At 42.2% G+C, this 13572-nt stretch overlaps 1 protein-coding gene across 2 annotated transcripts in view; it reads right to left on the bottom strand.

Moving 5' to 3' along the window:
• Positions 1-1571: 1571 nt before the first annotated feature.
• Il18r1 (interleukin 18 receptor 1) overlaps positions 1572-13572 on the bottom strand; it is a 34364-nt gene continuing 22363 nt past the window's right edge. The window contains exons 8-11 of one of the 2 annotated variants that reach the window (XM_085836750.1): positions 12399-12538; positions 10876-11034; positions 6209-6367; positions 1572-3990 (exon numbers count right to left, since the gene is read on the bottom strand). In XM_085836750.1, coding sequence (XP_085692876.1) covers positions 3602-3990; positions 6209-6367; positions 10876-11034; positions 12399-12538 — 847 coding nt within the window. In that variant the 3' untranslated portion in view covers positions 1572-3601. Of the gene's footprint in view, positions 3991-6208; positions 6368-10620; positions 11035-12398; positions 12539-13572 lie in introns of those variants that run through there. The other variant, XM_021174573.2, reaches the window with a different exon arrangement.

The raw sequence follows: 13572 nt of genomic DNA, 5'->3' as shown, positions 1-13572 counted from the left end.
TTTCTGAGTCCCTTGGCTGCCTTGTTACTGATCGTCGCCTCTCTAGTCTTCCCTCCATGTATCTTGGGGATGCTATGTAGAGTCATGTCTCACTTAGGATATGCTTTCATCTGGCTTTGTCTTTTTACCCCAAGCTGAATGGCGTATAAGGAGCCCTGAACACCCCCTTGCTCGTTCCCTATTCTGAGCCACGCCTAATGCCATTAGTGGCCTGAGTATATGGCATAACCAACCACATCCAGCTTGTACTTGAGGATGTTCTTGTGCAATCACAGGAGGGAAGTCATACCTGATATTATCAACATGGTCACAAGCCCAAGGCTGGGGAGGACATAGCACCTAGGGTGGGACCAACTATTGTTAAGTTGCTAACTGCCAATATTGTCAAAACGCCTTTTAAGTGTCTATGTTTATGCCTGCAGACCTTGGCTGCTCTCAACCTTGATTAAAGAAAGCTTTCTCTCTTTTTTTTTTTTTTTCGGTGAGTGGCAGTCAATGCAAAGAAAGACTTGTAAGGGATCAAAGTTCTGAGAGCAAGTGAATCTGAGTGCTCAGCCCTGAATTAGACATCTTTGTTAGCTCCACCTTGCCTCCTGACAAAGCTCAGGGGTCATCCTGGAAGAGGAGGCAGGAAGAATGGGAGAGCTGGAGATTTTACAGCAGCATAAGACCAAACCAGCCAACACTGCAGCATCCATGGGAAAGATGTCATGAGGTTTCTGGCTCTAACTGTCGGCAAGTGATAGCTGCTGGGAGAGATAGAATCAGTCTTCTCTGTAGATGTGGTTCCTAGTTAGTGTGTGCATGTTCTAGTGGGTGGCCCCATGCCTCATCTACAGGAAACACTAACTGGACTTAGGTTATTTAAAAAATGAGGACGATAATTACGTGGGGTACATTTTGGGGAAAGGGGAAAGTGGCAGGAGAGAATGGGTGTGTATATAATATTTCACTGTATATAAATATGAGGTTCTCAAAGAATAAATTTTTCAAAAATATACACACACGAGTGACAGGATTTTAAAATGATAGTTGCAGGTGGGCTGTATTAAATTTCCCTCAGCTCCTTAAAACAGGTGGGGATCCATGGTGAAAATCAGGCAGTGCAGTCTTCACCAAAACAAAGGAAAAGGATGTCAAGAAATCTCAGGACAAGTGAAAAGGACATCAAGAGATATTTCCAGTCTAATATATGTATTTGGCAGATTTAATACAAAATATATTTCATGTAAAATAAACTTCACATGTTGAACCTTGGCTGATAAAAGAACAAAGCAAAGTCTCAAACTCTACAAACTCTCTTCTGATTCTAGATTTTCACACACAGGTGTGGTGACATCAGATGTTGAATGAATTTACCTTCTTTTCTCAAGTCAGCCAAATAGCACATGAAGTTATGAGCTACAAAAAATTACTTAAGAATCCCCATTCTTATTTTTCTTTCTTTTTTTTTTTCTTTTGGTTTTTCAAGACAGGGTTTCCCTGTGTAGCCCTGGCTGTCCTGGAACTCACTCTGTAGACCAGACTGGCCTTGAACTCAGAAATCTGCCCACCTCTGCCTTCCGCGTGCTGGGATTAAAAGGCGTGTGCCACCATTGCCTGGCTCTTCTTGTTTTTCTGTTTTGTTGGGTTTGGTTTGGTTTGGTCTGGTTTTCCTAAAATCTACTGTGTCTGTTCAGAACAGTCTCTGCTCTAAACTTCCCTAGAATATTCTTGCTTCACCCAGGCATTTGCAAGGTCACAAGAAGCTTTGGGGGCTTCTCTGAATCTTCTTTTTCATACAAGGGCAGCATACTCCTACACACACACACACACACACACACACACACACACACACAGAGAGAGAGAGAGAGGCAGGTCCCACAGACAGCTGCTGTTTTGAACCATAGAGGAGGCCCCAGTGTGACAACTCCCTTTAGAGAAACAAAAGTGTCTTCCAGTGCTCAGAGATGCATATTTCAGCAGGAGGTGTTTGTGTGTGTGTGTGTGTGTGAGAGATTGTGTGTGTGTTCGTGTGTGTGTGTGTGTTTGTGTGTATTTCTGTGTGTGATTGTATGTTTGTGTTTATGTGTGTTTCTGTTTGTGTGTGTGTTTGTGTATGTATGTTGGTGTGTGTGATTGTATGTTTGTGTTTATGTGTGTTTCTGTTTGTGTGTGTGTTTGTGTATGTATGTTTGTGTGTGTGATTGTATGTTTGTGTTTATGTGTGTTTCTGTTTGTGTGTGTGTTTGTGTATGTATGTTTGTGTGTATTTGTGTGTATATGTTTATGTGTATTGGTGTGTTTCTTCTGCTGTTTCTCCTCTGCCCTCTCCATTTGTCACTCCTATTTGCAGACCTATTTCCCCACCTGCTCTCTGGCTCCCATTCCTTCCACTGTGGAATCACTGAGCCAATGAATGAAGGCAGTGACTGCCATCAACAGTAAGAGCCATGTTTACAGAGTAGACTTTAGTCCCCTTGGGAACTAGCTGTATCTACTTTAAACTCTGATATTAGAGATGAGTAAACTGAAGTATGAGAAGTTGGATAAAATTCCAGAGCTCACAAAATCCAAGATTGTCCATCAAATTTGGCTGCACATACCACACTGTCAACTGCCACACCCAAAACTGCCTGCATGCCCAGGGCGTCAGAAATGGCTCGTAAAAACAACAAGCAATTGTTGTTTGTTTGCTACCGTTTAGCAGCTAATATGATCCTACAGATAAACATTTACACAAAGCCAACAAAAACTTAAAGCCACTAAAGTTGCAAGGCCCACTGAGTTCTCTGAATTTAAGCTTCTGTCTGCAATGAAGGATTTCAAGGGTTCCATTTCAAAGGATGTATGAAAAGGTTGAAGAAATAAGGAAGTTCTGCTTGACGTCTGACTGAGTTTCTAAGAACTACATTGCAACACCGAACTCATCCTGAAGCCAAGTTCCTGGAGCTTTCTCTCATCCCATTTCTCTTCTCTGTTTCCAGCTCTTTCTCTCACCTCTTGCACCTCCCAAGCCTGGGAGAGAGCCATGTACCCTTGAGATGCAGGAAAGATTGTTTCATAGAAAATGCCTCAGAGCGGGTAAAATTCTCCAGTTGGAATCCATTGTTAGTTGAAAAATTCTGAAGAGGTGCCTTATTTGGGGGGCATAAATCAGTTTGCCAGCCTACCTCCATCTTGGCTGAATGGAATGGGGTGCAAACAGCTCTAGGGCAGCGGTTCTCAACCTTCCTAATACTTAAACTCTTTAATACAGTTCTTCACACTGTGGTGAACCTCCCAACCATAAAACTTTTTTCGTTGCTACTTTGTAACTGTGATTTGGCTACAGTTATGAATCATAGCGTAAATCTTTTTTGGAGATAGAGGTTTGCCAAAGGGGTCACAACCCACAGGTTGGGAATCACTGCTCCAGAGGAAGAAAGAATAACAAACTGATTTCCTGTGAATCCCAAGGCCCCCCTCTATGAGTTCAGGATCACACTCAAGGCTCTGCTTCATCTGTGATGACCCGATGACAGCTCTCCTAACCGGGAGTGGGAGGTATAGTCACAAAATCCAGCCTTTTGAACCACAGCTACCGCTGTGAATAGGCACACGCATGACCTCTAGCAGCGCTTCACTTCCTGTTGACATCGAGCTCGTCTGGAGCTGAAGGTGCTGAGAGTACAGGCCACGCCTCCGATTCCTCTCTCCATGGCTTGACGGCTTTTGCGGGCATCAGGTAAAGAAGATTCTTCCAGAACCGTGAGTTCGGAGAGAGCGGACTGTCAGCCCTCCATTTTAGAACTCTGTAGGACTTCAGGAGTTTCAGCGACGGGGGGAGAAAGGTGATGTTGCTGGCTGGAGTAAACTCAATTAAGATGATCTTAATCTTCCTCTCCACCAGTGCTTCGTGGAGTCCACTCTCGAGCTCACGCCTGGCTCCGTTAGTCAGGTAACTCTGGCTGAGAACGATGATTAGCCTCCGGCTTTTCTCTATCAGTGAATGGATCTCGTCGACAACAGCTGGAAGGGCAAGATTTGCAACCATTCAGAGAACTAAACGGTGGACACAGAAGAAAAATATTGCATGCCCTTGGTTTATGATATTTAACTTTTGGCTGGACTACCAAGGCTTTCTTTAAAAATAAGACGTTTTTATCTGTTTTAGACACTGAGCAAAATAATCATCTTAATAACTATCACAGCGATCACTCACTTAACACTTATGCCTTCTTTAAAGCTTTGCGCCTATTGATTCGTTTCACCCCTACAGCAACCTCATAGAAAGGCTCTGTCACCCCCCACTTCGCCAAAGCACAGAGCAGTGAAGACCTTGCCTGCAGTCACGCAGCTGATGTGTCACAGACAGACAACCCAAATAAAGTACATTTTTATCATCTCTGATTTGTTTTTCATTTATGTAGGAAGGTTAAAGATTTCTAACAATACCTTAAGCTGACCCAAAACACCGATTATTTTATACCAGAGGTGGGCTTTCCCTAAACGGCTGGGTAGTAACGCTTCATTTCTTCCTTCCTATGCAGCAGCTCACACAGACAATGTGCTAATGACATTTGTATTTGGCTGTGGCTAGGTAACCATGGCTAGCTATACATGCCAAGCCTCGCTCTGGACCCCAGAGAGTTCAATCTAGCCTAGTGATAATTCAGCGTATGCAAAAAAAAAAAAAAAAAAAAAAAAAAAAAAAAAAAAAGTTTTTTTTAAATTAGGAATTTATAAGGAATTGAAAAATATATAATGCAATGGTAGTAAAACCATGGGTCCATATTTTAGAAATAACATTGTACCTTCTAGATACCAAGCACACCAGCATGGCCTGCATCTCACCAGCAATGCTGCACCTTGTCAGAAGTAGTTTACCTCCAATCGGTACTGAACTTATTCTTTGTGCACTTACCCCCATTTTGCTTTCTGCTTTGTGCTGTGGGGAGAATATAAAGCTACTTCCTATTTACTGTGACATTTTCTTTCTGGCTCAATTTAACGCAGGTGTGGCACATAATAAATATAGGATGAATGAATGAATTATGGTGACAATGAAGACTGTGCTTTTCTTCTCTCTTCCTCCTCCTCTTCCCCCAGTTCTGTCTCTTCCTTCAAATTCTCTTGTGCCACCTTCTTCTCCTGGTTCTCTTCTTCCTTTTCCTCCTCCTCCTCCTCCTCTTCCTCTCCTTCTCTTCCTCCTTCTCCAGTGTCTCTTCTGCCATCTTCTCCAGTTCTCTTCCCCTTCTTCTCCTCCTCTACATCTTCCTCTCTTCTCTTCCTTCCTCTCTTCCTCCTTTTCCTTCCTCTCTTCCTCCTTCTTTCTCTCTTCCTCCTTCCCCTCCTTCTTTCTCTCTTACTCCTCCTTCCTCTCTTCCTCCTTCCCCTCTTTCTTCATCTCTTCCTCCTTCTCTTCCTCCTCTTTCTCCTTCTACACCTTCCTCTCTTCCTCTTTCCCCCACCTCTTCTTCTCTCCCTCTGCCTCCTTCTTCTGCTCTTCCTCCTTCTCCTTTTTATTCCTTTCTTCCTCCTTCCCTACCTTCTTCCCCTCTTCCACCTCCTCCTTCCTCTCTTCCTCTTTCCCCTCCTCCTTCCTCTCTTCCTCTTTCCCCTCCTTCTTCCTTTCTTCTTCCTTCTTATCCTTCTTCCCCTTTCTTCATCTCTTCCTCCTTCTTCCTCTCTTCCTCCTTCTTTCCCTTCTTACTCCTACTCCTTCCTCTCTTCCTTCTCCTCCTTCCTCTAATCCTGTTCCCTCCTCCTTCCTCTCTTCCTTCTTCTCCCCTTCTCTTCCTCTTTCTCTTTCCCCTCCTTCTCCTTCTCTTCCTCATTAATTTACTTAACATGCATGTGTGCCATGCCTACATGTGTATATGTGCACACAGAGGTCAGAGTTTGACCTTGAGTGCCTTCCTGGCTTGCCTTCCATGTGGTTTATTGAAACAGGGTCTGGGAAAAAGAAATGCCTGTGCCTTTTCTTAGGTATCAGACCTGTGATGCAGAATGAAAGGGTCAATGAGGAAAGGCTGGAATGATTTTCTCAATATTTGTTACTGTGTGATAATGAAAAGTTGGCTAACCAGACTGACCTGGTTAACTAATAACTAGTCATGAACTGACCTGATTTCTCCTGGCTTAAAGGACTTTGGCCATATGTGTATCCTTAAGGTAAAAAGATAAGCAATCATCTCCCTAAAAGAATTATCTTCATTAGCTGTCTGTCCAGGACTCCCTTTCTTACCTCCGCCAGGTACCACATCTCTTTCAAATATGCATAACTTATACCCAAACTGTTTCTCCAGGACCCTGGGCAACGTCTCCACAGCAAAAGTATACTCTTCTTTATTCTCAGGATGACACTCTTTCAGGTAAGACACAAAGGCATCATATGTTTTACCGTCTAGGAGACAAGGTGGACTCTTTTAATTTGTGATTATGGGAAAAAATTAAGTAAAATCCTGTGTGAAACTTATACAAAGAGAATAGAATTATTGGTTATCAAATTTCAGGTTCATACCAAGCAAGCAGTGATCTTTTTAAATCCTCTGCTTTAAGACTTCCACATGGGGGTGGGGAGGGAGGGAGGGAGGGAGGGAGAGAGAGAGAGAGAGAGAGAGAGAGAGAGAGAGAGAGAGAGAGAGAACTAATAATCATGATATTAAGGCATATATATATATATATATATATATATATATATATATATCAGAAGATCTTCATTCCAGGATTGGGAAGTAAGTTACACCCTCACTCATTCACTTCAGTCAACTCTACCACACCAGTACTGGGGGTTTCACTCTCTAAAGGCCTTTAAAACATAATATCAAGGTAAAGTAAAATATAAGATACACAAATCAAACTGAGACTGTACCCCAGAGCATGGAAGAAATAATAAAGGTTCTTGGAAGAAGATGCTAGCAACAATGAAAAAGGAGGCCATTGATTTAGAGGAAAGCATTGAGAAGCCTATCAGAGACATGAAATTGTAACTATAATCTAACACACACACACACCTAGGGTATCAAATGTCAAGAGGAAAATCTATGATCCTCTGAAAGCTTTGCAGTGATCCTTGAGTGGGCTCCCATCCGGTTCTTGATAATGGAACAGTATTTAGACATCTGGGAGAACAGTGGAGAAGAAAACAAGTCACCTAACTAACAAAGACAATTCATTCTCTCCCCTGGGTGAGTGAACGCATATGTGATTCTCCTTTTGGTTTCATGCAGTCTATGGAAGAGGCACATCCAACCTGACAGGACTAAAAAGAAACAAGTTCACGGATGAAAAAAAATCCTGCAACACAGATGAAGATGAACAAGATTGACCAGCGAAAGAAGAGGGACCTCCGTGGTGACATTACATCAACAAGGGGAGTTTGAGTAATGTCCTCCATTGTGTAAGTGCTGCAGATGGGGCAGCAGAGTGATGGCAGTCTGGTGTTCATCTTTACCACACAAAAACTTCGTAGATGGCTAAGGAGCTAGATCTTCACCAACTAAATTGAAAGGTAAACATAGCTGGGTCTCTTATTAAAATAAGATGGGATGGAACAACTCTGGGTCTATTCTTTTATAGGCCATGCTGTCTAAACCCAATGGCCTGGCCCTATTTCTTCACAATCAAGTTCACAAATCAATGCTTTCTCTGTCTGGCCAAAGTTTGCTCAGTTCTCACAGTATGCTCTTCCACCAATGTGTTAGGAGCAATTGCTGATCTAAAGCAACCGGTTTGGCAGAATTGCACGTGTAAGAAAATTTGGATAAAGATTACAGAATCCTATGCTCATCAAATGTAGGAAAGATGGGTGACCATAAAACTAGCTGTTATTGTAACCAGTAAGCACTGCCTCTGGGCGATGCTTTTAGATGGCTGTGAACTATAGCTACTGTCCAGGCAACGAGGAAATGAGCTTTTGTAAATGTTTTTATCAAGTCAGTGACAAAAATAGGCAGCAGCTGGTAAATAAGTAAAGGATCATTTCTCACAACCAAGATATAACTGACCGTGGGAAACAGAAAGGCAACCCCATGTGTAGCCGTAGCACATGCAACATGCCTTTGTTCTTATGCATGAAGAACTAGTTCCCAACTATTAATTGACTTCAAGTTTCCTATTTCAAGTAATTATTTTATGATATAAATCAGCTAATTTTCATCACAATTTATTTTTATATGTGGATAGTGAGATGCTTGGTGGAAAACCTGATTTCCTGGTGGTTAATACTTTTGATCTCTAATTAACAATACTATCACTATATAACTAATAATGAGTTAGCAGAACCATCGTTTCTCCAACTATATGCATCAATTGATTGTGTTTTAGTAGTCTTTGGCTCGTTGGTTCTTTTCCTGTTCTGTTAAAGCAAAAAGCATAGTGTTGGCAACCAAGTTTTCTTTCCTAGACAATTTCTGCCCTTGGTACAGACTGCACCTGGCCATGGAACTCACTTTGACTGAAGGTGCTTAGAGCATGTTCCTGAGTGTTTCTGCGCACTCTATACTTACTGTGATATGTATGCCTTGAAAAAAAATGACTGGGGCTAGGAATATGGCTGAGTGAGTGTGAGTTCTTGTCACTTTACAGAAACCCTGGGTTCAATTCCCAGCATTCACATGGTGACTGACAACCATCAGTGGCTTCAGTTCCAATCAGATGCCCTCTTCTCCCTTCTGCAGGCTCTTGCACACATGTGGTGCACAGATACACACTCAGGCACACACATATAAAATAAAATCAATGAGTTTAGATAATTAAAAAAATAACAAAAAAATCAAAACAAGGTTGTTTAAATTGGGTCAAACAAAATTGACAAAAATATTATGGAAACTCAAGAGAACGGTTATTTAATGCCCATTTAAATACAAATATTATTATTTCTGAGCAGAAACCATGGAGAAAAAGCCATACACAGACTTTTTACTTCACTGTCTCATATCCTTTCAAAGGAAGATCACATATATGCAGGCTGAGCATCATAGTCGCCAAGCCTACTAGCTGTTAATACTAAGTTTGTAAACATAAAAAAATGATATGAAGTTCTATTATACTATAGTAGAAACAAAATAAGTTTTAAAAATCTCAGAGAAGTGTACTCGAAAATCACTTCATATCATGCGGTTAAAGGATCCTTTGTCCTTATAACCCCAAAACCAGATACCAAAAGAAGTAAAGATATATTGGGCCTCCCACATAGCCACACCACAAAAAGCAAAGATTGATGACGACATGGGGTCTTTACCTTTCTCAATAGAGATCCCAAAGGAACCTCACCTAAGATATAAATAGTGTCTGGAAAGAAGATGAAAAACAAAACAAAACAAAAAGCCAGAAAGCCCAGTGCAAAAGGGGCCAAGAGGATATGTTGAAAAAGAAGATACACACACAAACATCAAATATATGAAAGGTTGCTTGTGTTTTTAACATCATAAAATGAAATACAATTTAAATCTACGCAGTTTCAAATTCTCATCTATTAAACAGACCAGAATTTGAGAGCGTGTGGGTGAGAGTATGAGGAAAGTCAATGCCATCCTTGCAGGGCAAACATAAAACTTTCAGGAAGGAAGGCAATGGGGTAACACCTGTCAAAGCTCCAGGGGCATTACTGAGAGCATCCCTGCGGCAATACAGCATGACTGGAGGCAATGGAGGGATGACTTTATTCAGCACAACATCTCTATAATAGCAAGGAGGCAAGAGCACAAACACCCACCCATCTGAAGGAGAGGACATAGAGTTTACATAGAAGCAAGTTACTGATGACCACCTGCTGTGAGCGCACCTACCTGTAACCCCAGTACTTGGGAGATGGAGGCAAGATGATATTTAGCCATGTGGAGGTCAGCCTGGGCAACATGAGACTCTATCTCAAAGACAGGCAGACAACCAATCAGGCAGGCAGGCAGGCAGACAGACAGACTGACTGACAGACAGACAGACAGGCAGAACAACTGACCAACACACTCATGCATGCATGCATGGAGAGAGAGAGAGAGAGACAGACAGACAGACAGACAGACAGACATGCAAGCAGGGTCTGAGCACCCTGAAAGATGAGGGATTCCTTCAATAGCATGAACAGATACATAAGAAATGATAAAGCAAAAACTGAAAATAGTAAAGTAGGGAAACTAAACCAAGAATTTTTTTAAAGGCAGCATGAAGTAAGAATCCATATTAATAACTCACTGGATATAATAGCATGTGGGGGACATGGTAGGAATCAGAGACTGGACGAGACAGGGGAGGTCTCCTGCTGTATATTTACAAATTTTGAATTTGATTTCTGTGAAGTAATTTTTTTTTCTATTAAACACATGAGTGCGCGCGCGACACACACCCACACCCACACACCACAGAATTAGGTTAATTTTTCAGAGCATAATAATTTTGAAATTCACTTTTAAAAGCATTGAGAAGCATAAAACATTAGACACGATAGCGGATGGGTCTAGGAGACTGAAACAGAGATCTTTGTTTCTCCCCACATTCCTCCAAGTCCATTATTTGATCCCTTTCCCAGTTCAAATGATGAAAAGGATGAATGAAAATTCAATAAAAACAAATTTTATTGGGTATAAAATGGTCTTCTTGAGTGTGTAGTGGTGTGTGTGTGTGTGTGTGTGTGTAAACACACTCTGACTGACAGCACGAGACATGTGAGGAGACAGTTCACAGACATGAGACATCAGAAGAAACACATCTGTTTTCTCACAAACAAGTATAGGGTTGTATGTCGCCTGTTTCAGTGTAACCCACACAGAGTAATCCCTGACTCCAGGCTGGGAACAAGGCTCAGAGATCATTAGTGGGATCATCCAAATAAAAGGAAGACCAGTGTTTCTTTCCTTTGCAGGGTACAGGCACAAAAACATGAGCTAGGGAGCCCCTCTCACAGCAGCATATTACCTGTTAGTGTCTCGTCTCTTTCCGCTATGCGCCTATAGAACAGAACCAAGTCAACTTTATAAATGACACACAAAATCACCCCACACACTGCTGCCACAGAGGCGAGAACAACCACAGTTACTCCTCCTGTAAAGACATGGCCTGGAATATCAGGTGTTTCTGCAGGAAAAAAAAAAGAGAGAGAGAAACAGGGAAATCATGACCCAAAGGCATGTGGCCGACATTTTAGAGTTCTGGTGGTCAGTTCTTGCCCTTGACAGACAGCAGGTGTCTGTCTCCCCACGTGCTTCCATACTCCCCCTAGCTCCCCACACTCCTGCTGGTAGTCTACAGTGGGAAATCTTTTTACTCCAACTTGTCAACGTGCCCAAGGATATCCAATATACTCTTAGGCAATATACTCTTCAAAACAGTTATGTCCCCCAGATCGATTCAGTTTGTATTCACCATAGATAAATACAATAGAGCCAGGAGGGGTATAAAAAATAATAATAATTCTTAGCAGCCATCCAAGAAAGTGCCGATGGCTGAACAGGGTCAAAACCTGGGGAGGTGGGCAGGAGAGATAACTTAGCAGTTAAAAGTACTTGACGCTGAGGTCTAGTACTTGGCGCTGATGGTTCTCAGCATCTTCTTTTGGCTCCCAACATCTGCAATTCCAGTTCCAGGGGAAATCTGAGTCCCTCTTCTAGCTTATGTGGACACCAGGATCACACGTTGTATACATGATTACTACCCATACCCAGAAAATATAAAAGCCTTTTGACCCTGATATTTTTATTTAGCTGAGGTTAAATGTTAATCGCATTTTATTTCCTCATTTGACCAACAACCTTTTATTGATTCACAGTATACTTATTTTTATAATGATTCTATTTTTTTGTAAGTGTAGACAATGCTGTAGCAACTCCCTACCTATGCGTTACCTTTTTCCCTTTCCTTCGCCTATTCTCCAGGAGGAAACACTAATGATGTAGGGATTTCCACGTCAGACAGTATAAGCCTCACTGAAGATTTTACCCTCCTACGTGGCACGCTTTTAAGAGATAATCTTTCCAATAAAATCAGTCATTCCATTAAGTAAACAATTATGCATATTTAAAAAGCAAACTCTTAGAGGTCGTACTCTGGAGTTCCTACAACTTTGAGAGAGATCTGTGAATTTCTGATGCTCCAGAGACAGGCAGATCCTGTTTCTCCGGTGACATATGTGACCTGAGAGGAGCAAGGAGGGGCAGAAGCTCTGAGGAGCTCTGCAAGTGGTGTTGAGCTGGTACTGGGCAGTGTCCAGGAAACACAAACAGCATCAGGTAACGGAAGAAACAGATTGTGTTTCTGCTTCACAAGTGCGCAGATCATACAACTGCTGCTCACGTGACAAGAGAGGCTGATGAAGGAGTGAAGCACGTGGGTCTAGACCTATAAGCTATGGCTTTTGTCACCTCGCTGTGTGACCTGGGATGAAAGCTTGCTGTTGAGACTCTCTGAAATCACAGTGAAAGCCAACACCAAGCCTCTCATACCTTTTCTCACCAAGACGAAGCTCTTGGTGTCTGTGGCTTCTTCGTTGGCCACGGTGCAATTATATAAAACATTGAGATAGTTTTCAGTAATTTTCTGAAATCTCAGTATTTTTGAAGCATGCAGTTTGCCTTCAGAAGTCCTGTAACATAAGAAGATAATTTATCAACAGGCTTTGTTCGTGAGCCATAAGTCTACCCAGGAGACGGGAAATTATATGTTTAAAATATTGAAAGGAAGCATCAGTTATGTTTCTGTTTCTGGTGTGAATTAAAATTAGTTTCCCGATTCCCCCAAGGAGCAACAGAGTTCACAGCATGGTACACTTTTCCTCCTTCGCTTTTCTATATCTCCCTCCCAAGGACTTGGAATTCATTCCACACCACCACCCCTACTAACTGTGGCCAGCCAGCTCTGCAGTCTGTATCTTTCATTGCTCTAAGTGAATCTTGCGCAGCCAGAGTCTAGGAAGAAAAGTATCCATTCCTGTATCCATTTCTGTATCCATTCCTCTGTTGAAGGACATCTGGGTTGTTTCCAGCTTCTGGATATTATAAATAAGGCTGCTATGAACATAGTCATCAACCAAGGCACTATTGTGGATGCCAAGAAGTGCTTGGCATCCAAGCACTTCTGTTTAGCTTACAGTCCAAAGGCATGCTCTAGCAGGGCCTCTGGGCTACATTCTATCATGGCAGTAACATCTGTGGACTTATAAATGATCTTTCTCTTCCATGCTTTAAAGTCATCAGAATTCAATCACAGGTACTCCGCTCTTGTGGAGGTTTGAATAAGAACAGTCCCATTTGGCTTATATATTTGAATAACTGGTCACCAGGGAGTGGCACTATTTGAAAGGATTAAGAGGTGTAGCCTTGTGGGAGGAAGTATGTCATTGAAGGTGGGCTTCTAGGTTTCAAAGAGCCCTTTCTAAGCCGAGTCTAGCTCTTCTTGTTGCTCAGCTCTCTCTCTCACACTCTCTCTCTCTCTCTCTCTCTCTCTCTCTCTCTCTCTCTCTCTCTCTCTCTCTCTCTCTCCCTCTCTCTCTCCCTCTCTCTCCCTCTCTCTCCCTCTCTCTCCCTCTCTCTTCAGTACCACTTCTCCCTGTATCTCTCATATCCCCTTCCAAGACGATAATGGACTAAGCCTTTGACATTGTAAGCAAGCCCCAATTAG

Source organism: Mus caroli, unplaced genomic scaffold, assembly GCF_978045245.1.
Source record: "Mus caroli unplaced genomic scaffold, Mus_caroli_1 scaffold_1, whole genome shotgun sequence".
NCBI lineage: Eukaryota > Metazoa > Chordata > Mammalia > Rodentia > Muridae > Mus > Mus caroli.
Note: the sequence above shows the minus strand (reverse complement) of the source record. Positions and strands in the feature narration are given on the sequence as shown.